Source organism: Cololabis saira, chromosome 16 (genome assembly GCF_033807715.1).
Source record: "Cololabis saira isolate AMF1-May2022 chromosome 16, fColSai1.1, whole genome shotgun sequence".
NCBI lineage: Eukaryota > Metazoa > Chordata > Actinopteri > Beloniformes > Belonidae > Cololabis > Cololabis saira.
The window spans coordinates 41,922,980-41,944,848 of NC_084602.1; the positions used below are offsets into that span (position 1 = coordinate 41,922,980).

The following is a 21,869-nucleotide window of genomic DNA, read 5'->3' on the forward strand; positions in this document are numbered from 1 at the left end:
AAGATACGCACTTTAGTTGTTGTGGTTATTTCTTTGGAGGACCAGATGTTTTTTAGGATGATGAACGCTGCTCTGGCTTTGCCGGCTCTTGCAGTGACGTCACTGTCTATCTATGATGCTGCAGAGGGTTAGGGTTAGGGTTAGGGTGAAGGAGTCGACCTCCTGTAGGGGTTAGGGTTAGGGGGAAGGAGTGGAGCTCCTGTAGGGGTTAGGGTTAGGGTTAGGGTTAGGGGGAAGGAGTCGACCTCCTGTAGGGGTTAGGGTTAGGGGGAAGGAGTGGAGCTCCTGTAGGGGTTAGGGTTAGGGTTAGGGTTAGGGTTAGGGGGAAGGAGTCGACCTCCTGTAGGGGTCTGCCCTCTACTGTGACTGGGTTGTTGGTTGAGGTGTTTATCCTCATCAGGTTGGTCTTTTTATGGTTTATTTTTAACCCCGTCCCAAGGGATGTGGTTGATAATTTGGTGGTCTTGTCCTGCATCTGGTTGTGGTTGTGCGACAGGAGAGCCAGGTCATCAGCAAAGTCAAGATCGTCGAGTTGTGACCATAGGTTCCACTGTATGCCGTTTTTTCTACCCCCATGGCTACTGTAGTCTATTTTAATTATATGCCGTCCCTTGTCGGCGTGTTTCATGTTCTTTCCTTTTGATTTTGGTTTCATATTGTGTAGTGTTTTTATTCTTTTTCAGACCTTTCTGCACAGGTTTGAGACACTTTTGCTCGTACGTGCGGCACTTTTTTTGTGTGCTATAATGATGTTTTATTCCAACGATTATTGGTTGTGATGAGTTTAACTCCCCATACCACCTTAAACTACCGCTATATGATTCACTTGTGTTTCGGCCATGATGAGTGATTATTTTCACCCGTGGTTATTTATACGTTTTCCTTTCTCTGTATCGCTTTTGCCTGATGAAGCCAGATAGAAACATGTTGGCAGCGTCTTCTAATAAAGCTTTTTATCTTTTTATCCACCTCGTCCGGGATCTCTTGCTTCTGTTTTTCCACATGAACTTTGGTTTGTATTGATGTCTCGTATGGATGTGTCTCTATCATGACGGTAAATACTTCCTGTTCTTCTTCTTCTCTGCAGCGCGGGAAGAGAACGAGGCCACGTTCCGCGGCTCGGAGTATTTCTGCTACGACCTCTCCCAGAACCCGATCCAGAGCAGCAGCGACGAGATCACGCTGTCGTTCAAGACGTGGCAGCGGAACGGGCTGATCCTGCACACGGGCAAGTCGGCGGACTACGTGAACCTGGCGCTGAAGGACGGAGCCGTCTCCCTCGTCATCAACCTGGGCTCCGGCGCCTTCGAGGCCATCGTGGAGCCGGTGAACGGCAAGTTCAACGACAACGCGTGGCACGACGTCAAGGTGACGCGCAACCTCCGGCAGGTAGGGGGCGCCGCCGCCGCACCACGCCGGTACCAGTTAGCTTCATTAGCTTCGTTTGGTTGCTTGTTTGGGTCATTTCCATCAACGTCAAGGTGACGCGCAACCTCCGGCAGGTAGGGGGCGCCACCGCCGCACCACCCCGGTGCTGGTTAGCTTCGTTAGCTTCGTTAGCTTTGTTTGTTTCAGTCATTTCCATCATCATCTTCATCATTGATTTAACTCACCACCGTGATCACATGGTACGCAGCACAAGTAAACAAACCATTACATTTATAGCAGGGATTGCTAACCCTAACCCTTCAGTCCTCAATTGAACCCGGTCCTCAATGTTACTGAGTTCCGAATCAAACCATGTCCCCGTTCGAATTTAGCCCCCAATCGAACCCGGTCTCAAGTCGAACCCAGTCCTCAACCTAACCGAGCCCCCAATCGAACCAAGTCCCCAATCGAACCAAGTCTCCAGTTGAACCGAGCCCCCAATTGAACCGAGCCCCCAATTGAACCAAGCCCTCAATTGAACCGAATCGAACCCGATCTCGAATCGAACCCGGTCCCCAATCAAACCATGTCCCCATTCGAATTTAGCCCCCAATTGAACCCCGTACCAAATCGAACTCCGTCTCCAGTAAAACCGAGCCCCCCTCGTGATTTTATTTCCCCTCATGATTTTATTTCCTCGTTGATGTCAGATGTCAATAACCACATTTGCTGTTTTCATGAACAAACCCGTCATTCATTCATTCATTCATTCATTCATTCATTCATTCATTCATTCATGTTTCATCCCCTTTTTCCTGCAAAGCAAACGCGCAGCGGCTTCTATCTGGTGAACAAACTCCAGTGTCTGGTATTTTATTTATATTTATTATTTATTTATTTATTTTGGTTTATCTTGGTTTGCTGTTTCCTTCTTTTCTGCTCCTTTATCTCTGATAGAACTGGTTTTAACTGGTTTGAACTGGTTTGAACTGGTTTTAACGGGTTTTCTGTTCCAAAGGTTCCGTTTGCTTTAAAATCGCTGGGTTTTTCCAGCTGATTATTTCCATGTAGAATCAGATTTGTCTCTTACTGAGGCAGAAAAAGGTTTTTAAGGATTTCCTGGTCCTTAATCTACGGAAGAGAATCAGGGCAGGCACTTTGAGAAAAAAGTCGAAATGTCGAGAATAATGTTGAAATACAATTTCAAGAATGAAGCCGAAATTTCGAGAATAATTGACTTTTTTCTCAACATTTCGACTTTTTTCTCAAAATTGTACTTGGGAACATTTTAACGTCGCCTGGGAACTTTTTCCTTCCGTGTTGGTCTGAACTCTTCTGTTTTCTGCACGTTTCATCTCCGGTGTTTATTTGGTTTCTGGCTGTTCCTTCATTCGTGTTTTCTTCTCAACACATGAGAGAAAACTACTAAGATGTAGCTGGGAGGGAATTCAGGAAAATCCTGCACTCGGTGACCAGTGTTTGATATTTGGCATGTTAGTTTTGGACATAAGGTTTTCAAAAACCACCGCAAACAAATGGAGACGCCCCCTAGTGGCCGGTTTGCAGAAAATTCTAAATGTGTGTTATTGTTGGTTTAAATCAACATCAAACCCAGATCGTAACGAAGGAAGACACCAAAGACAGTTGGAAATGATTTTTTAAATGCGTTTCTGCATAAGGGGAAGCAGAGTCGGAGCTGCAGAGTCGGAGCTGCAGAGTCGGAGCTGCAGAGTCGGAGCTGCAGAGTCGGAGCTGCAGAGCAACACAGCTCTCTGTGAACGCTGCTGACGAATGCTTGGTGGTTCCTCTTCTGCATCAGCTTTTTATTGAGAATTTTAGACAGATACTGATTGTTTGTACAGAGAGTGTGTGGGAGGAAGCAGACATCGAGGCTAAAAGGTAAATCATGACATTTTTAGTTAAAGAGGAACTGAGAATTTTCATATCTGGTGGACAAAAACTTAAAGTTTTAAAAGGACAATGAGGCCCCGGAAAAAACGGGAAGTCTTGAACAGACGCACCAGAATAAACTTTAGTTAACCTTACAGTTATTTTAATAAAATCCTATTGTTTCACTGTGAACGAACGAACGAACGAACGAACGAACGAACGAACGAACGAACGAACGAACGAACGAACGAACGAACGAACGAACGAACGAACGAACGAACGAACGAACGAACGAACGAACGAACGAACGAACGAACGAACGAACGAACGAACGAACGAACGAACGAACGAACGAACGAACGAACGAACGAACGAAGCCACTGTTCTCACGCAATCAGATTATTTCACTACAGTGATAGATCTGTCCAATAAACAGAAAACTGAAAATAGGATCTATATCCTCTATAATCTTTCTATGTGACTGAATTCTAGAGATATGGAGTTTTTTGTGCAAAAAATTACCTTGAAAATTACATTTGACCTTCAACATGACCTTGAAATGGGAAATTTATCTCAGAATTGAATTCCTAGCACCAAAAAAAGTAGAGAAAGTGACAATATCCAACAATCTAGGACTAAGAGAAGCTGAGATAGGACTCAAACCGGCCACTAGGAGTCACCAAACCGGCCACTAGGGGGCGACACCAAACCGGCCACTAGGAGTCACCAAACCGGCCACTAGGGGGCGACACCAAACCGGCCACTAGGAGTCACCAAACTGGCCACTAGGAGTCACCAAACCGGCCACTAGGGGGCGTCACCAAACCGGCCACTAGGGGGCGACACCATTTGTTTAAAAACCTTATGTCCATAACTAACATGCCAAATATCAAACACTTGTTGCCAAGTGCACAAACTTTATGATTGTTGACACATTCCCTCCGAGCTATTAGAGAAAACTACCGATACGATTCCTCCTCTTCCTCCTCTTCATCCTCTTCCTCCTCTTCCTCCTCTTCCTCCGGTAACCATCTCCTCCTCTTCCTCCTCTTCCTCCTCTTCCTCCTCTTCCTCCTCTCCCTCCTCTTCCTCCTCTTCCTCCTCTTCCTCCTCTTCCTCCTCTTCCTCCGGTAACCATATCCTCCTCTTCCTCCTCTTCCTCCTCTCCCTCCTCTTCCTCAGGTAACCATCTCCGTGGACGGGATCCTCACCACCACCGGCTACACCCAGGAGGATTACACCATGCTGGGATCGGACGATTTCTTCTACGTGGGGGGGAGTCCCAGCACGGCCGACCTGCCGGGCTCGCCGGTCAGCAACAACTTCATGGGCTGCTTGAAGGAGGTAAAGTTAGTAAAATAATCAGAATTAAGGTCAGCAACAACTTCATGGGCTGCTTAAAGGAGGTAAAGTTCATAAAATAATCCAGAATTAAGGTCAGCAACAACTTCATGGGCTGCTTGAAGGAGGTAAAGTTAGTAAAATAATCCAGAATTAAGGTCAGCAACAACTTCATGGGCTGCTTGAAGGAGGTAAAAGTACTACGATAAAGTACTGAGGTCTAGTTCAAGGTTCAAGGTTCAAGGTTCAAGGTTCAAGGTTCAAGGTTCAAGGTTCCAGGTTTACTTTCTTAATCTCCCGCGGGAGAAAATGTTCTCGGAGTAAAAGCTGCAGTTCAGACAGACACATTAAAAACATCAACAACACCATCAACGTTAACAGAGAGTGTGCAAACATTAGTAAATAGCGCTGTGCAAAACAATAAATTAGTTTAAATTGTTACAAATGACGCTAATATCATCAGTATCGTTAACTTCCTGTACACGAAGCAGCAGCCGTTTAAACATCCACGTGGGCGGCTGATCTCCTGTTGTTCCTCTCTGACCACCCGGGGAGCCGAGTTCAGGGAGGTAAAAGTACTACCATAAAGTACTACGATAAAGTACTACGACCGAGGTAAAAGTACCACAACGGAGGTAAAAGTACTACGACCGAGGTTTCAGGGAGGTAAAAGTACTACGATAAAGTACTACGATAAAATACTACGACCGAGGTAAAAGTACCACGACGGAGGTAAAAGTACTACCATAAAGTACTACGATAAAGTACTACGATAAAGTACTACGATAAAGTACTACGACCGAGGTAAAAGTACCACAACGGAGGTAAAAGTACTACGACTGATGTAAAAGTACCACGACCGAGGTTTCAGGGAGGTAAAAATACTACGACTGAGGTAAAAGTACTACGACCGAGGTAAAAGTACTACGACCGAGGTAAAAGTACTACGACCGAGGTTTCAGGGAGGTAAAAATACTACGACTGAGGTAAAAGTACTACGACCGAGGTAAAAGTACTACGACCGAGGTAAAAGTACTACGACCGAGGTAAAAGTACTACGACCGAGGTAAAAGTACTACGACCGAGGTAAAAGTACTACGACCGAGGTTTCAGGGGGGTAAATATTAGCAGGTAGGTAATATTATGGAAACAACACACGCTTTCTTTTACAGTCCAGTTTCACTTTAATTACTGAGTAAAAGGTAAAAATGTCTGTACTTATTGGGTAAATACTTAGGAAATAGAATTACTGGGCAAGTAACTACAAGGTAAGTACCTGGATTACCAGGTAAAACATGGTAACTATCAGGTTAATTACAAGGTCAGTAGAGTCATTTACACCCTCGGGGGTACATGCACCAATCCATTGATAATACATAAATCAATAATGAATGGGTAAATACCCGGTAGTTATCCATGAAATGTAGAGTAAATACAAGGTAACTACATGGTCATTGAAGTGTAATTAGCTGGTAACTACCTCAAATATAGGTTATAATTTCCTGGTAGTTTGCAGAAAAATACTTAGTAATTACCTGGTACTTACTTAGAAATAATTCATGTAATTTCAGAGTAATTACATGGTAAATTGACTGGTAGTTACCAATATTAACCTAGTAAATACCTGTTATTTCCCTCATAGTTCCATCTAATGTCTTTGTAATTACCTAGTAATGTTTAGTTTAAACAACCAGGTATTTACCATGTGATTACATGGTAAATACACATAATTACATGGTACAAGAAAATACATAATTACCTAGTACTTACTGGGTAAATTACCCGGTAGTTAACATGTAATTACCTTGTAAATACAAGGTACTACTAGGTAATTACAGTGTAATTATATATGGTATTATCTGGTTATTACTGTACTGTAAAAGAAAGGGTTACCAAGATTTTTTTTTTACTAAAATGAGACATTTTAACTAGAAATAAGACAAATATTCTTGTTAAGATTTAGAGTTTTTGCAGTGATCCATGTTACTTATCCTGTGAAGGACAGAGTCATATTGATAAGTTCAGAAAACATTATTGTTGTGTTTTGATGTATTTGATGTAAGCCCAGTGGATATTTAAAGCTTACAGAAGGCTGCATTTAACTGCTGCTATGTCATTCCTGCAGTATTTCTGCAGCTGTTTTGGTCACTGCTATTATTTGTAATATATTATATTATTTGTAATCAGCACAAATTATCTGTCCCCATAAGATAAAATCCACCATCCCCCCTGATTTTATTTACAACTCGAGTACTGGTTGTACTGAAACAGTTGTAGTACTGTTGTAGTACCGTGGTACTGTAACAGTACTACAACTGTTACAGTACCACGGTACTGTAACAGTACTACAGTGTTGTGGTACCGTGGTACTGAAACAGTACTACAACTGCTACAGTACCATGGTACTGTAACAGTTGTAGTACTGTTGCAGTACTGGTGGTACTGTAACAGTTGTAGTACTGTAGCAGTACCGTGGTACTGTAGCAGTTGTAGTACTGTTGTAGTACCACGGTACTGAAACAGTACTACAACTGTTACAGTACCATGGTACTGTTGCAGTACTGGTGGTACTACAACAGTACTACGGTGTTGTAGTACCGTGGTACTGTAGAAGGAGCAGCAGCAGACGGGATGGCTGGAGCTCGGCCTTCGTTCGTCATGTGACTCTTTTCCTTCAGTCAGACCCGACGTGCATGAGTGGGTACGTGCACGTACCCGTGCACGGGCCTGTGTGTCCGTGCACGTCCTGCAGAGGAGTGGGAGGCTGCAGCCGTGCACGGGTATAGGTCCGTGCACAGACCTGGATACGTGCACGTGTGTCCGTGCACGAGTCCGTGCACGTGTGTCCGTGCACGAGTCCGTGCATGTGTGTCCGTGCACGTGTGTCCGTGCACGGACCGGTGCACGGCCGTGGGCGTGTGCAGCCCAGCGGCCGCGGAGCAGGAAGTGCAGGAAGTAGGACAGGAGGGGATTAAACGGACGAGTGTGTGTGTGTGTGTGTGTGTGTGTGTGTGTGTGTGTGTGTGTGTGTGTGTGTGTGTGTGTGTGTGTGTGTGTGTGTGTGACTCCAGGAATGACATCATCATCATCAGCTGCAGGGGAACAATATGTCGCGGTTACACGATGTCTTTAAATCTGAATTCATTATTCACAATTAAATCATTCAGAATTAAACTATTCTCCTCTGAGTTTACATGGAAATAGTAGGTTCAGGTCTGGGTTCAGGTCCAGGACCAGATCCAGGTCTGGGTTCAGGTCCAGGACCAGGTCCAGGTCTGGGTTCAGGTCCAGGACCAGATCCAGGTCTGGGTTCAGGTCCAGGACCAGATCCAGGTCTGGGTTCAGGTCCAGGACCAGATCCAGGTCTGGGTTCAGGTCCAGGACCAGATCCAGGTCTGGGTTCAGGTCCAGGACCAGATCCAGGTCTGGGTTCAGGTCCAGGACCAGATCCAGGTCTGGGTTCAGGTCCAGGACCAGATCCAGGTCTGGGTTCAGGTCCAGGACCAGATCCAGGTCTGGGTTCAGGTCCAGGACCAGGTCCAGGTCTGGGGGGTCTCTGCTTTTGACCATGAGGTTCTCATGTCACGTATCTTTGGAAAGCTCAGATTTTTGTGATTCCAGCGATATAAACCATTTCAGGTTATAATAAAAGCTGCTGCTACAAATCAACACCACAAACAAAACAAACATAGATTTGCACAAATGACGCAACTCACTAATAAAGCCTCGTAGAACTCGTCCGGTCAAGAATTTTCCCACGAAAATGGTCTGGATACGTCAGAAAGGTCCAGTCCATCCAATCCAGTAAAGTATTTAGTCCAAAATACATGTTTATACCAGTAAATATCTATAAATACATGATCATACCAGTAACTATCTACAAATACGTTTTTATACCAGTAACTATCCACAAATACTAGATTATACCAGTAAATATCCACAAATACTAGATTATACCAGTAAATATCCACTAATACGTTATTATACCAGTAAATATCCACAAATACGTTATTATACCAGTAAATATCCACAAATACATTATTATACCAGTAAATATCCACAAACACATTTTTATACCAGTAAATATCCACAAATACGTTATTATACCAGTAAATATCCACAAATACATTATTATACCAGTAAATATCCACAAATACATTATTATACCAGTAAATATCCACAAATACGTTATTATACCAGTAAATATCCACAAATACGTTATTATACCAGTAAATATCCACAAATACGTTATTATACCAGTAAATATCCACAAATACGTTATTATACCAGTAACTATCTACAAATACGTTTTTATACCAGTAACTATCCACAAATACTAGATTATACCAGTAAATATCCACTAATACGTTATTATACCAGTAAATATCCACAAATACGTTATTATACCAGTAAATATCCACAAATACATTATTATACCAGTAAATATCCACAAACACATTTTTATACCAGTAAATATCCACAAATACGTTATTATACCAGTAAATATCCACAAATACATTATTATACCAGTAAATATCCACAAATACATTATTATACCAGTAAATATCCACAAATACGTTATTATACCAGTAAATATCCACAAATACGTTATTATACCAGTAAATATCCACAAATACGTTATTATACCAGTAAATATCCACAAATACGTTATTATACCATTAAATATCCACAAATACGTTATTATACCAGTAAATATCCACAAATACGTTATTATACCAGTAAATATCCACAAATACATTATTATACCAGTAAATATCCACAAACACATTTTTATACCAGTAAATATCCACAAATACGTTATTATACCAGTAACTATCCACAAACAGCCGCTGCCTCATTTGAAATAAACCGGATGTTCAACGCATTGGTGTAACCGCTCTGCACGACTCACACGAGAAACCGCCGTCTGCACCTTCTCCTTTTGATTGACAGCTCATCCGACCAATCAGGAGCGTCCCTGTCCTCTCCACAGCCTAACCAGCCAATGAGCCTGTATGGAAATGAAGCCCCTCCCCCTTTTGTCATGAAAGCGATGAGCCAGTTGCAGCGATCGCCCTGACGACTGGCACATTTACAGCCAATGAAATGCTGAAAACAACGATGTGACGCTTCAGGGGGTCGGGATAAAAACCTACAGCGGGAAATTCAATTCAAAGTAGTGAAATCGCTGCTCGGATCAAACTTGCGTCCGTGTTTTGACTCTTTATTTATATATAATTCAGCAATATTGATAGTGATTCTGGATACATGATAGGATTCCTCTAAGTGTCAGCTTTCATTAGAGCCAGAATTATGACTGGACGTTGAAAGATTCAAGAGTTCTGCCCTTTTATCCAGGGATGTGACCTGGTTATCCAAGTGTCTTTCTGGCGTCTCCAAATGGACATTTTTGGAAAGTTTGAGACATAATCTTACAGAAACATGTGTAAAATACTCATTTTTTGTGGTATTGTTATCGAAATTGAAATCTGAAACCTCGGTCGTGGTACTTTACCTGCCTGAAACCTCAGCTGCTTGACCTCCCTGAAACCTCTGCTGCTTTACCTGCCTGAAACCTCGGCTGCTTTACCTCCCTGAAACCTCTGCTGCTTTACCTGCCTGAAACCTCGGCTGCTTTACCTCCCTGAAACCTCGGCTGCTTTACCTGCCTGAAACCTCTGCTGCTTTACCTGCCTGAAACCTCGGCTGCTTTACCTGCCTGAAACCTCTGCTGCTTTACCTGCCTGAAACCTCGGCTGCTTTACCTGCCTGAAACCTCGGCTGCTTTACCTGCCTGAAACCTCTGCTGCTTTACCTCCCTGAAACCTCTGCTGCTTTACCTGCCTGAAACCTCGGCTGCTTTACCTGCCTGAAACCTCGGCTGCTTTACCTGCCTGAAACCTCAGCTGCTTTACCTGCCTGAAACCTCTGCTGCTTTACCTGCCTGAAACCTCGGCTGCTTTACCTCCCTGAAACCTCTGCTGCTTTACCTGCCTGAAACCTCGGCTGCTTTACCTCCCTGAAACCTCGGCTGCTTTACCTGCCTGAAACCTCGGCTGCTTTACCTCCCTGAAACCTTGGCTGCTTTACCTGCCTGAATCCTCTGCTGCTTTACCTCCCTGAAACCTCTGCTGCTTTACCTCCCTGAAACCTCTGCTGCTTTACCTGCCTGAAACCTCGGCTGCTTTACCTGCCTGAAACCTCTGCTGCTTTACCTGCCTGAAACCTCAGCTGCTTTACCTGAAACCTCGGCTGCTTTACCTGAAACCTCGGCTGCTTTACCTGCCTGAAACCTCGGCTGCTTTACCTGCCTGAAACCTCAGCTGCTTTACCTGCCTGAAACCTCGGCTGTGGTACTTTACCTGCCTGAAACCTCGGCTGCTTTACCTGCCTGAAACCTCGGCTGCTTTACCTGCCTGAAACCTCGGCTGCTTTACCTGCCTGAAACCTCGGCTGCTTTACCTGCCTGAAACCTCAGCTGCTTTACCTCCCTGAAACCTCGGCTGCTTTACCTCCCTGAAACCTCAGCTGCTTTACCTGCCTGAAACCTCAGCTGCTTTACCTCCCTGAAACCTCGGCTGCTTTACAATATTGTAAAGTGACGCACTTTAAATATTGTGGGGGCTCTGCAGATCCAGGGCCCCCCGACATGTGCAGCCTCCACCAGCTCCTCCAGCGCTCCACCGCTCCTCCTCCTCCTCCTCTTCCTCCTCCTCCTCCTCCTCCTCCTCTTCTTCCTCCTCCTCCTCCTCCTCCTCCTCCTCCTCCTCCTCCTCCTCCTCCTCCTCCTCCTCCTCTTCTTCCTCTTCCTCCTCTTCTTCCTCCTCTTCCTCCTCCTCCTCCTCTTCCTCCTCCTCCTCCTCCTCCTCCTCCTCCTCCTCCTCCTCCTCCTCCTCCTCCTCCTCCTCCTCCTCCTCCTCCTCCTCCTCCTCCTCGCTCCATTACAGCTAATTCTCTTCCTCCGCTGCTCTTGTCGCCGCCGTCGTCGTCCGCCGGGCCGAGCATTAGGGATAAACGCTGCGTTGCCGTGGCGACGGGCCGGTTGCCCTTGGCAGCTCCTTCTCTCCTCCGGCTGGCCGGCCGGCCCCCCCGGCCCCCCCCGGCCCCCCCCGGCCCCCCCCGGCGTCATTACGCCTTTCAACAACCAGCAATTACCGGAGAAAAGGCCTCCGTCTCAGAACCTACAAAAACACATAATGGCAACAATCAGGCGTAATTGCTGCGACTCCGTCGCTCCGTCAGCTCCAGGAGCAGGAGAACCCTCAAAACCCTCAAACCCTCAAAACCCTTCAAACCCTTAAAACCCCAGCTCCGGCTCTGGTTCTGCACCTGCACACAAAGACCAGCTCGTCCTGCTCTTCATTAGTCCTGATGTTTATTCACGGCTGCTTTTTGTCTGTGACTCTTTTAAAACGATGCTCTTGAAACGACTGAAACGCTGGAATTCTGCCGAGCCGCTGCTTCTGTTTTGCTCTTGAATGTGACCTGATCCTCGTCTCTGCACCAACGACACGCACACCAGGGTTTTAAACATGTATACAGCAGACAAATATTCTAATATTTCCTCATTTAGTTATTTAAAACATCCATTTAACTGTCTGCTGTGAACCGAGCTGAACCGAGCTGAAACGAGCCCAGATCATGAAGCTCCTTCTGTCGTGCTTTACTGTTAATATGTTCTTATGTCCAGGACCAGAGGCAGCATTTCTTCTCTCAGAAAATTAGAATAATGTGATAAAGTTCTTTATTTTCTGTACAGTAAACCATAATCAGCAATATTAAAATAATAAAAGGCTTGCAATATTTCAGTTGATTTGTAATGAATCCAGAATGGATGACATTTTTGTTTTTTTAATTGCATTACAGAAAATCACAATATTCTAATTGTATATATATATATATATATAAATTATATTATATATTTATATAATCTAAATATGTATAATATGTATATACACTGTACATACATGAAGCAGCTGGTTTCTCAGCTCTGCAGGGAAATCCTGCCCCCCGGTGGACGAAACACTCACTGCAGCTGTAAACCAGTCCTGATGGGGGAGGGAAATATATTTAACATAATATATTAAATATATAATATATTCTTTGTTTTAATATGTACGTGTGCATAGTTTCTGTAGGAGGAAAAACATGACAAAAACATTCTGAACATTTTCCAACACTAAAAATTAGTAAATATTACATTTCAACATTTCTGTTAAAGGTATAGTCTGTAATCGTATTCAAAAACATTTATTGTTACACTGGGTGAACTGGTCCTTCCATCCTGAGAGTAGCACGTGATGAATGTAAAACACTGTAAAAACTCTGACCAATCTGTTATTTACGCTTCGAGTGGCACGGATTGGTCAGAGGACCCGAGGATTGGCAGGGGGGAAGAACCAATCAGAGCCTGAAGACATCTATGGTGGAATATTCAGGATGGGTTGTAGCGCCACCTGTTGGCACCAGGAATTGTCATATCTTCTAGTATGCATCTGTGCTCCAAGCGAGATCAGTTTATTGATCTCAAAGCTGATCAGATAATAGGTAAGACATTGACGATGACTGACAGAGAAAACTCTAACTTTTTATCAGAGGTAGTCAAATTTTGGTGTCTCGCCAAGAACATAAAAGTTGTTGTAACTTAAACATAATTGGTCAGAATTAACGCAAAATCAATACATTTAATCAGAATCTGACCCCAAATCTATATTTAATCAGGCTTCCATTCGGAACTAGTGGATATGACAATCTTGGATGAACTCCATAGCGCCACCTTTGGTTGTCCCTATTTTCTGCCATAACTTTTGAAGGTTTGACAGAGAGAGTTGTGGGTGGTGTCATCGGACTCAGTTTTGAGTACTTGACCTTCATTGGCATGAATTAGCCCCGCCCCTTTTTCTGATTGGTTTATGTGGCAGGGTGCAGGATTGGGGCATGGTCTGCAGGGGAGAGAGGGAGTGTGGGGGAGAGGCGCACAGGTGACGCGGCTGGAACAGCTGATGGTGCAGGTGTGTCTAATCACTCTGTGTATTTCAGTAAGTGTGCGGGCCCTGGAGACGGGGGAGGAAAGACGCAGAGCAGAGTTCTGCAGCGAGGACAGAGCTGAAAGGGCAGATCTGTGGCTGAATCCGAGTGCACGTCTGTGTGATTGAAAATAAAATAAGAATTTCTCCCCGAAACCCGGTGTCTGCTGTCCTGTCTGGTGACCCCGTAGCAGCAAGCCTTGTTACAGTCGATACCTGATAGTTCCTATTTTCTGCTATAACTTTTGAATGATTTGACATAAAGACTCGTGGGTGGAGTCATCCACTAAATGTCCAGGTCTGAAGAATCTACATTAAGTCCTACAAGCTTCCACTGCAGCCTGAACCTGCACCAGGGTGTTTTTGGTCCAATACGGCTCCTTCAACATTCTGGGTTGCCGACCCCTGATCTGGAGTTTATTTACGGGTTTATTTACGGGTTTATTTATGAGTTTATTTACGACCTTCGTGGGGACAAACGTTGCGTCGCAGCGGGAAGAAAACACTCGAGTCTGCGGACGATAAAGCTTCATCAAAGATTCATCCTCCAGAGATAAGAGTGTGTGTGTGTGTCTGTACATGTGTGTGTGTGTGTGTGTGTGTGTGTGTGTGTGTGTGTGTGTGTGTGTGTATACGTGTGTGTGTGTGTGTGTGTGTGTGTGTGTGTGTGTGTATATGTGTGTGTGTGTGTGTGTGTGTGTGTGTGTGTGTGTGTGTATACGTGTGTGTGTGTGTGTGTGTGTGTGTGTGTGTGTGTGTGTGTGTGTGTGTGTGTTTACATGTGTGTGTGTGTGTGTGTGTGTGTGTGTGTGTGTGTGTGTGTGTGTTTACATGTGTGTATGTGTGTGTATATACTTGTGTGTGTGTATACGTGTGTGTGTGTGTGTATGTGTGTGTGTGTGTGTGTGTGTGTGTGTGTGTGTGTTTACATGTGTGTATGTGTGTGTATATACTTGTGTATGTGTGTACGTGTGTGTGTGTGTGTGTGTGTGTGTGTGTGTGTGTGTGTGTGTTTTGTGTGCATGTGTGTATACATGCGTGTGTGTGTGTGTGTGTGTGTGTGTGTGTGTGTGTGTGTGTACGGTGTGTGTGTTTGCCGGGACGTCTGGGGTGTGAGATAGTGCAGTGATGGATTTCTTTCATCGTTTCTTGTCAGACACGTCTCCTCTCCTGCTCACACACTCGTTCCTGCTCACACACTCTGACTTCCATATTTCTCATATTGGGTTGTTAGCGGCGGCGTTAGCGTTAGCGGCGGCCGGAGCCTCATTCTCATGCTAACGCCGCTGCGTCTGCGCGGGCCTGATAAAGCTCTCCAGCCTGAACGGCCGCTCTGCCTTTATTGTTCAGAGGTGGCAGCGACCTGAAAGTGACTCGTCAAAGTGTCAGCGCTAACGCCGCCATCGCTAACGCCGCCGCCGCGCCTCCTCGGCTCCTCCCCCGCCGCTACAAAGATGCTTTTTTTCTTTAAAAACATGATTTATGCCGTCTCTTATCAGCACTCCGTCCTGGTCTGAAGGAAATGATCCTCGTCGGAGTTCAGGTCCATTTCTGCTGCTTCATCGAAAAATGTTACCGCTGCATAAACCCAGAGTGTCTGTCTGTGCAGGTCTGGATCTGGTTCCTAGTGGTCTCTACCTGGACCCTAGTGGACCTGCAGGTCTGGATCTGGACCCTAGTGGACCTGCAGGTCTGGATCTGGAAAGAAGGAAAAAAGGAAAAAAGAGGAAAAAAGAGGAAAAAAAGAGGAAAAAAAGGAAAAAAATAGGAAAAAAGTGGAAAAAAAGAGGAAAAAAAGAGAAAAAAAAGAGGAAAAAAAGGGGAAAAAAGAAGAAAAAGGAAAAAAGAGGAAAAAAGAGGAAAAAAATAGAAAAAAAGAGGGAAAAAAGAGGGAAAAAGAAGAAAAAGGGGGAAGAAAGAGGAAAAAAGAGGGAAAAATAAGAAAAAAAAGGAAAAAAGAGGAAAAAAGAGGAAAAAAAGAAGGAAAAAATAGGAAAAAAAGAAGGAAAAAAAGAGGAAAAAAGAGGACAAAATAGGAAAAAAAGAGAAAAAAGAGGGAAAAAAAGGAAAAGGAGGACAAAATAGGAAAAAAAAGAGGAAAAAAAGAGAAAAAAAGGACCTGCAGGTCTGGATCTGGACCCTAGTGGTCGGTACTAAACCAAACATGGACTAAAGAGAATGAAGGATCAGCAAGAACGAGGGATAAAAGACAGGAAGAGTTTTGTGTCCGGTTTGAGTTGATTCCAGCCCCCAGTCTCCACTCAGCAGCGCCGGTTTCCCCCAGTGTCCAGCCGCGGTACTGCAACAGAAAGCTTTTTTCCCATAGACCTCCATAGTAAAAGATCGTCCTCTAAAACTGTTCACAGGAACCTCCAGCTGTAATCACCGGCTATTACTAATCTTTGTATTCTATATTTTTAAGTCATTGACTTCATATCCGTCAAAAATGTTTTATAACGGCCAGAAAAGTCAAAGAAAAGTCTCTTTCTGGGCGTGACGTCACGGCTGACGTCACAGCCGTGTCCGTGCATTCATGGATGTATATATTAATATATATTATGTAATTATATTATATTAATACATTAATAATATACATTAATTAATATATTATATTAATATATATTATGTAATTATATTATATTAATACATTAATAATATATGTAATACTATACATGTAATAATATACATTAATTAATATATATTATATAATTATATTATATTAATACATTAATAATATATGTAATACTATACATGTAATAATATACATTAATTAATATATTATATTAATATATATATTATGCAATTATATTATATTAATACATTGATAATATATGTAATGCTATACATGTAATAATATACATTAATTAATATATATTATATAATTATATTATATTAATACATTAATAATATATGTAATACTATACATGTAATAATATACATTAATTTATATATTATATTAATACGTATTATGTAATTATATTATATTAATACATTAATAATACATGTAATAATATACATGTAATACTATACATTAATTAATATATTATATTAATACATATTATATTAATATTCGCGTCATTGCCCCGGGGCATGATGGGAGGCCCCAGAGCATCATGGGAAGTGACTCAACTGAGCATGCTCTATGGGCCCGATAACGCGGGAGTAAACCCGGAAGTCAGAATTTTTTTCTTTTTGTGAGCAAAATGCATTGAAATGAACGGGCGGCCGTTTTCAATGTCCCATCCAGTTCTATTAATACATCCATGGTTGGTTTACTGTCAAGTGTGCAGGTGGATTGTGGGTAATTCCCCCCCTCCTCCACCAGAGCAGGAACATTAACTGCAGAACTAATGGAGAGTTTTTGGGTTGTGGGGGGAGTGGGGATTGTTTGGTCACAGGAGGAAAAAACACCTTCAATTTTCCAGCCGAGCAGATTTCAATTTACCCTCCACCCCCACGACTCCACCCCCACAACCCCCCCATGTTTCTGCCCCCACCACTCCATCGACTCCATCCTCCACCGTCACTGACAACAGGAGCAGGTGGTGATGAAAGAGATCTGGTTCTCAGTCAATACGTTTAGAGTTTATTTTACAAATAATTAAGAACCACAAATAAAGATAATAATCAATCAATTGAGGTTCATAAAATGGGACTGTAGCTAAGTGTAGCTTATGAATAGTGGCCCAGTCATATATAAATTATAATATATAATATATATAACATAATATATATATAAATGACACATATAATACACATACATATAATAACCTAAACACACACAATAAAACCCTGAGGATCCTCAGATTTCCTAGATACAAAGATATTCTTATAAAAATAATACATCAGGTATTATTTTTAAGAATAAAAAATTTAATAAGAGACACAATTTAATAACAATTTATTTTTTGTCTCTTTTTAAAAATTGAGAGCGATCCAGACTCTTTTATATCACTATCAATTTCATTCCAGATTTTTGGACCTTTGCAGGAAACACTGAAACTTGTACATTTCACTTTCCTTTTCTTTCCCTTTAAAAGTAAAAAAAAAAATAGAAACCGGAGAGAGACAAGATCAGATCTAACTCAGAATAAGATGTTTCCAGATCAGCCAGATCAACCACTCTGAGGTTCCATGGTGTAACGTGATACGTCCACTCGATGGTGTAACGTGATACGTCCACTCGATGGTGTAACGTGATACGTCCACTCGATGGTGTAACGTGATACGTCCACTCTGAGGTTCGATGGTGTAACGTGATACGTCCACTCTGAGGTTTGATGGTGTAACGTGATACGTCCACTCTGATGGTGTAACGTGATGGTGTAACGTGATACGTCCACTCTGATGGTGTAACGTGATACGTCCACTCGATGGTGTAACGTGATACGTCCACTCTGAGGTTCGATGGTGTAACGTGATACGTCCACTCGATGGTGTAACGTGATACGTCCACTCTGAGGTTCGATGGTGTAACGTGATACGTCCACTCTGAGGTTCGATGGTGTAACGTGATACGTCCACTCTGAGGTTCGATGGTGTAACATGATACATCCACTCTGATGGTGTAACGTGATACGTCCACTCGATGGTGTAACGTGATACGTCCACTCTGAGGTTCGATGGTGTAACGTGATACGTCCACTCTGATGGTGTAACGTGATACGTCCACTCTGAGGTTCGATGGTGTAACATGATACATCCACTCTGATGGTGTAACGTGATACGTCCACTCGATGGTGTAACGTGATACGTCCACTCTGAGGTTCGATGGTGTAACATGATACATCCACTCTGATGGTGTAACGTGATACGTCCACTCGATGGTGTAACGTGATACGTCCACTCTGAGGTTCGATGGTGTAACGTGATACGTCCACTCTGAGGTTCGATGGTGTAACGTGATACGTCCACTCTGAGGTTCGATGGTGTAACGTGATACGTCCACTCTGAGGTTCGATGGTGTAACGTGATACGTCCACTCTGTGGTTCGATGGTGTAACGTGATACGTCCACTCTGAGGTTCGATGGTGTAACGTGATACGTCCACTTGATGGTGTAACGTGATACGTCCACTCTGTGGTTCGATGGTGTAACGTGATACGTCCACTCAATGGTGTAACGTGATACGTCCACTCGATGGTGTAACGTGATACGTCCACTCGATGGTGTAACGTGATACGTCCACTCTGAGGTTTGATGGTGTAACGTGATACGTCCACTCTGTGGTTCGATGGTGTAACGTGATACGTCCACTCGATGGTGTAACGTGATACGTCCACTCTGAGGTTCAATGGTGTAACGTGATACGTGATGGTGTAACGTGATACGTCCACTCTGAGGTTTGATGGTGTAACGTGATACGTCCACTCTGAGGTTCGATGGTGTAACGTGATACGTCCACTCGATGGTGTAACGTGATACGTCCACTCGATGGTGTAACGTGATACGTCCACTCGATGGTGTAACGTGATACGTCCACTAGATGGTGTAACGTGATACGTCCACTCAATGGTGTAACGTGATACGTCCACTCTGAGGTTTGATGGTGTAACGTGATACGTCCACTCTGAGGTTCGATGGTGTAACGTGATACGTCCACTCGATGGTGTAACGTGATACGTCCACTCGATGGTGTAACGTGATACGTCCACTCGATGGTGTAACGTGATACGTCCACTCGATGGTGTAACGTGATACGTCCACTCTGAGGTTCGATGGTGTAACGTGATACGTCCACTCTGAGGTTCGATGGTGTAACGTGATACGTCCACTAGATGGTGTAACGTGATACGTCCACTCAATGGTGTAACGTGATACGTCCACTCGATGGTGTAACGTGATACGTCCACTCGATGGTGTAACGTGATACGTCCACTCGATGGTGTAACGTGATACGTCCACTCCGAGGTTCGATGGTGTAACGTGATACGTCCAATCTGAGGTTCGATGGTGTAACGTGATACGTCCACTCTGAGGTTCGATGGTGTAACGTGATACGTCCACTCTGAGGTTCGATGGTGTAACGTGATACGTCCACTAGATGGTGTAACGTGATACGTCCACTCAATGGTGTAACGTGATACGTCCACTCGATGGTGTAACGTGATACGTCCACTCGATGGTGTAACGTGATACGTCCACTAGATGGTGTAACGTGATACGTCCACTCAATGGTGTAACGTGATACGTCCACTCCGAGGTTCGATGGTGTAACGTGATACGTCTACTCTGAGGTTCGATGGTGTAACGTGATGGTGTAACGTGATACGTCCACTCGATGGTGTAACGTGATACGTCCACTCTGACGTTCGATGGTGTAACGTGATACGTCCACTCTGAGGTTCGATGGTGTAACGTGATACGTCCACTTGATGGTGTAACGTGATACGTCCACTCTGATGTTCGATGGTGTAACGTGATACGTCCACTCTGATGTTCGATGGTGTAACGTGATACGTCCACTCTGATGTTCGATGGTGTAACGTGATACGTCCACTCTGAGGATCGATGGTGTAACGTGATGGTGTAACGTGATACGTCCACTCAATGGTGTAACGTGATACGTCCACTCTGAGGTTTGATGGTGTAACGTGATACGTCCACTCTGAGGTTCGATGGTGTAACGTGATACGTCCACTCGATGGTGTAACGTGATACGTCCACTCGATGGTGTAACGTGATACGTCCACTCGATGGTGTAACGTGATACGTCCACTCTGAGGTTCGATGGTGTAACGTGATACGTCCACTCTGAGGTTCGATGGTGTAACGTGATACGTCCACTAGATGGTGTAACGTGATACGTCCACTCAATGGTGTAACGTGATACGTCCACTCGATGGTGTAACGTGATACGTCCACTCGATGGTGTAACGTGATTCTACTCGATGGTGTAACGTGATACGTCCACTCCGAGGTTCGATGGTGTAACGTGATACGTCCAATCTGAGGTTCGATGGTGTAACGTGATACGTCCACTCTGAGGTTCGATGGTGTAACGTGATACGTCCACTCTGAGGTTCGATGGTGTAACATGATACGTCCACTCGATGGTGTAACGTGATACGTCCACTCGATGGTGTAACGTGATACGTCCACTCGATGGTGTAACGTGATACGTCCACTCTGAGGTTCGATGGTGTAACGTGATACGTCCACTCGATGGTGTAACGTGATACGTCCACTCGATGGTGTAACGTGATACGTCCACTCGATGGTGTAACGTGATACGTCCACTCTGAGGTTCGATGGTGTAACGTGATACGTCCACTCTGAGGTTCGATGGTGTAACGTGATACGTCCACTCTGAGGTTCGATGGTGTAACGTGATACGTCCACTAGATGGTGTAACGTGATACGTCCACTCAATGGTGTAACGTGATACGTCCACTCGATGGTGTAACGTGATACGTCCACTAGATGGTGTAACGTGATACGTCCACTCAATGGTGTAACGTGATACGTCCACTCCGAGGTTCGATGGTGTAACGTGATACGTCTACTCTGAGGTTCGATGGTGTAACGTGATGGTGTAACGTGATACGTCCACTCGATGGTGTAACGTGATACGTCCACTCTGACGTTCGATGGTGTAACGTGATACGTCCACTCTGAGGTTCGATGGTGTAACGTGATACGTCCACTTGATGGTGTAACGTGATACGTCCACTCTGATGTTCGATGGTGTAACGTGATACGTCCACTCTGATGTTCGATGGTGTAACGTGATACGTCCACTCGATGGTGTAACGTGATACGTCCACTCGATGGTGTAACGTGATACGTCCACTCTGATGTTCGATGGTGTAACGTGATACGTCCACTCTGATGTTCGATGGTGTAACGTGAAACGTCCACTCTGATGTTCGATGGTGTAACGTGATACGTCCACTCTGAGGATCGATGGTGTAACGTGATACGTCCACTCTGAGGTTCGATGGTGTAACGTGATACGTCCACTCTGTGGTTCGATGGTGTAACGTGATACGTCCACTCTGAGGTTCGATGGTGTAACGTGATACGTCCACTCTGTGGTTCGATGGTGTAACGTGATACGTCCACTCTGTGGTTCGATGGTGTAACGTGATACGTCCACTCTGAGGTTCGATGGTGTAACGTGATACGTCCACTCTGAGGTTTGATGGTGTAACGTGATACGTCCACTCTGAGGTTTGATGGTGTAACGTGATACGTCCACTCTGAGGTTCGATGGTGTAACGTGATACGTCCACTCGATGGTGT

General features: G+C 44.1%; 1 protein-coding gene across 1 annotated transcript in view; it reads left to right on the forward strand.

Moving 5' to 3' along the window:
- The window catches only part of nrxn3a (neurexin 3a), a 201,267-nt gene that overhangs the window by 86,212 nt on the left and 93,186 nt on the right, over window positions 1–21,869 (forward strand). Inside the window, exons 5-7 of the mRNA XM_061744148.1 lie at window positions 1,088–1,389; window positions 2,192–2,236; window positions 4,441–4,602. Of these exons, the coding sequence (XP_061600132.1) occupies window positions 1,088–1,389; window positions 2,192–2,236; window positions 4,441–4,602 (509 nt within the window). The remainder of the gene's footprint in view (window positions 1–1,087; window positions 1,390–2,191; window positions 2,237–4,440; window positions 4,603–21,869) is intronic.